The 913-nt window shown below is 74.5% G+C and overlaps 1 protein-coding gene across 1 annotated transcript in view; it reads right to left on the reverse strand.

Moving 5' to 3' along the window:
- The window catches only part of NALF2 (NALCN channel auxiliary factor 2), a 42,725-nt gene extending 42,105 nt beyond the window's left edge, over positions 1-620 (reverse strand). The window contains exon 1 of the mRNA XM_051968337.1: positions 1-620. This exon is cut by the window's left edge and continues 751 nt beyond it. Within this exon, the coding sequence (XP_051824297.1) occupies positions 1-338 (338 nt within the window). The 5' untranslated portion in view covers positions 339-620.
- Positions 621-913: the final 293 nt, after the last annotated feature.

Here is a 913-nt window from a genome sequence, read left to right on the forward strand (position 1 = left end):
CCCCAGGGCGGCCTCATTGCCCCACTCCTCTCCTTGGCCCGCAGGCGGCCGCCCGCGCACAGCCACAGACGGTCAGAGAGCAGCACCGTAAAGAAAAGCAGCGAAGCCAGTGACAGGCGCCATCGCTGCGCCCTCTCTGAGTCAGCCCATGGCTTATCGCTGCTCGTGGCCCCCCGAGGGGGCCGGGTAGCCCAGCAGCAGCAGCCGCAGCCACAACAGCAGCAGCAGCAGCCGGAACAGCTGTGGCAGCAGCAGCAGCAGCAGCAGCGGCGGCAACAGCAGCAGAGCGTGAGCGCAGCGGCATCTCTCCGGGGCCACGTCCACGCGCCCCTGACCATATTTCAGGGGGGTTCGGGGACCCTACGGGCGAGGGGACTCGGGCAGACCGACCCGAGGGATGGGACCGGCGGGTGGACCGACGGGGCAGGCGGGAGGGCGCTGCGCTGCGCCCGGCTCGGCTTAGGCGGCCCTCCGCGCTCCTCCTACAGTAGCCGTCCGGGCGGGCTCTACCTGAACCGCAGCATGGCTGGGAGGCGGCGGGCCGGAGCGGGGCGGGCCCCTCTTGAGCCCGAGTCGTGGGGTGGGTCGCCTGGGCCCCCAAGCCCGGTCCCCGCACCCCTCGCGCCCCGCTAGGCTCTGTCCCCGGCCGGGGCAGGGACCCACCGAGGGTACCCCGGCGACAGCCGCCGGCGCGGCCCCGAGCTCCTCATGATGTCCGTCCGGCCCTGGCCCCGGTCCCGGCCCCAGCCCCGGCTCCCTCTCTGGCCCCGGCTCCGGTTGTTCTCGGGTCCCCGCTCGGGCCCCGACTCCCGTCCGGCCCAGCCCGGCTTAGCGCTCTGCGGGCCCGGCCGCGGGCATCACCAGCTACCTGGCTCGATCTGGTCGTGCCCCTGTCCGAGCCCGGCCCCGGCCC

The sequence above is a fragment of the Antechinus flavipes genome, chromosome X (genome assembly GCF_016432865.1).
Source record: "Antechinus flavipes isolate AdamAnt ecotype Samford, QLD, Australia chromosome X, AdamAnt_v2, whole genome shotgun sequence".
Classification (NCBI taxonomy): Eukaryota; Metazoa; Chordata; class Mammalia; order Dasyuromorphia; family Dasyuridae; genus Antechinus; species Antechinus flavipes.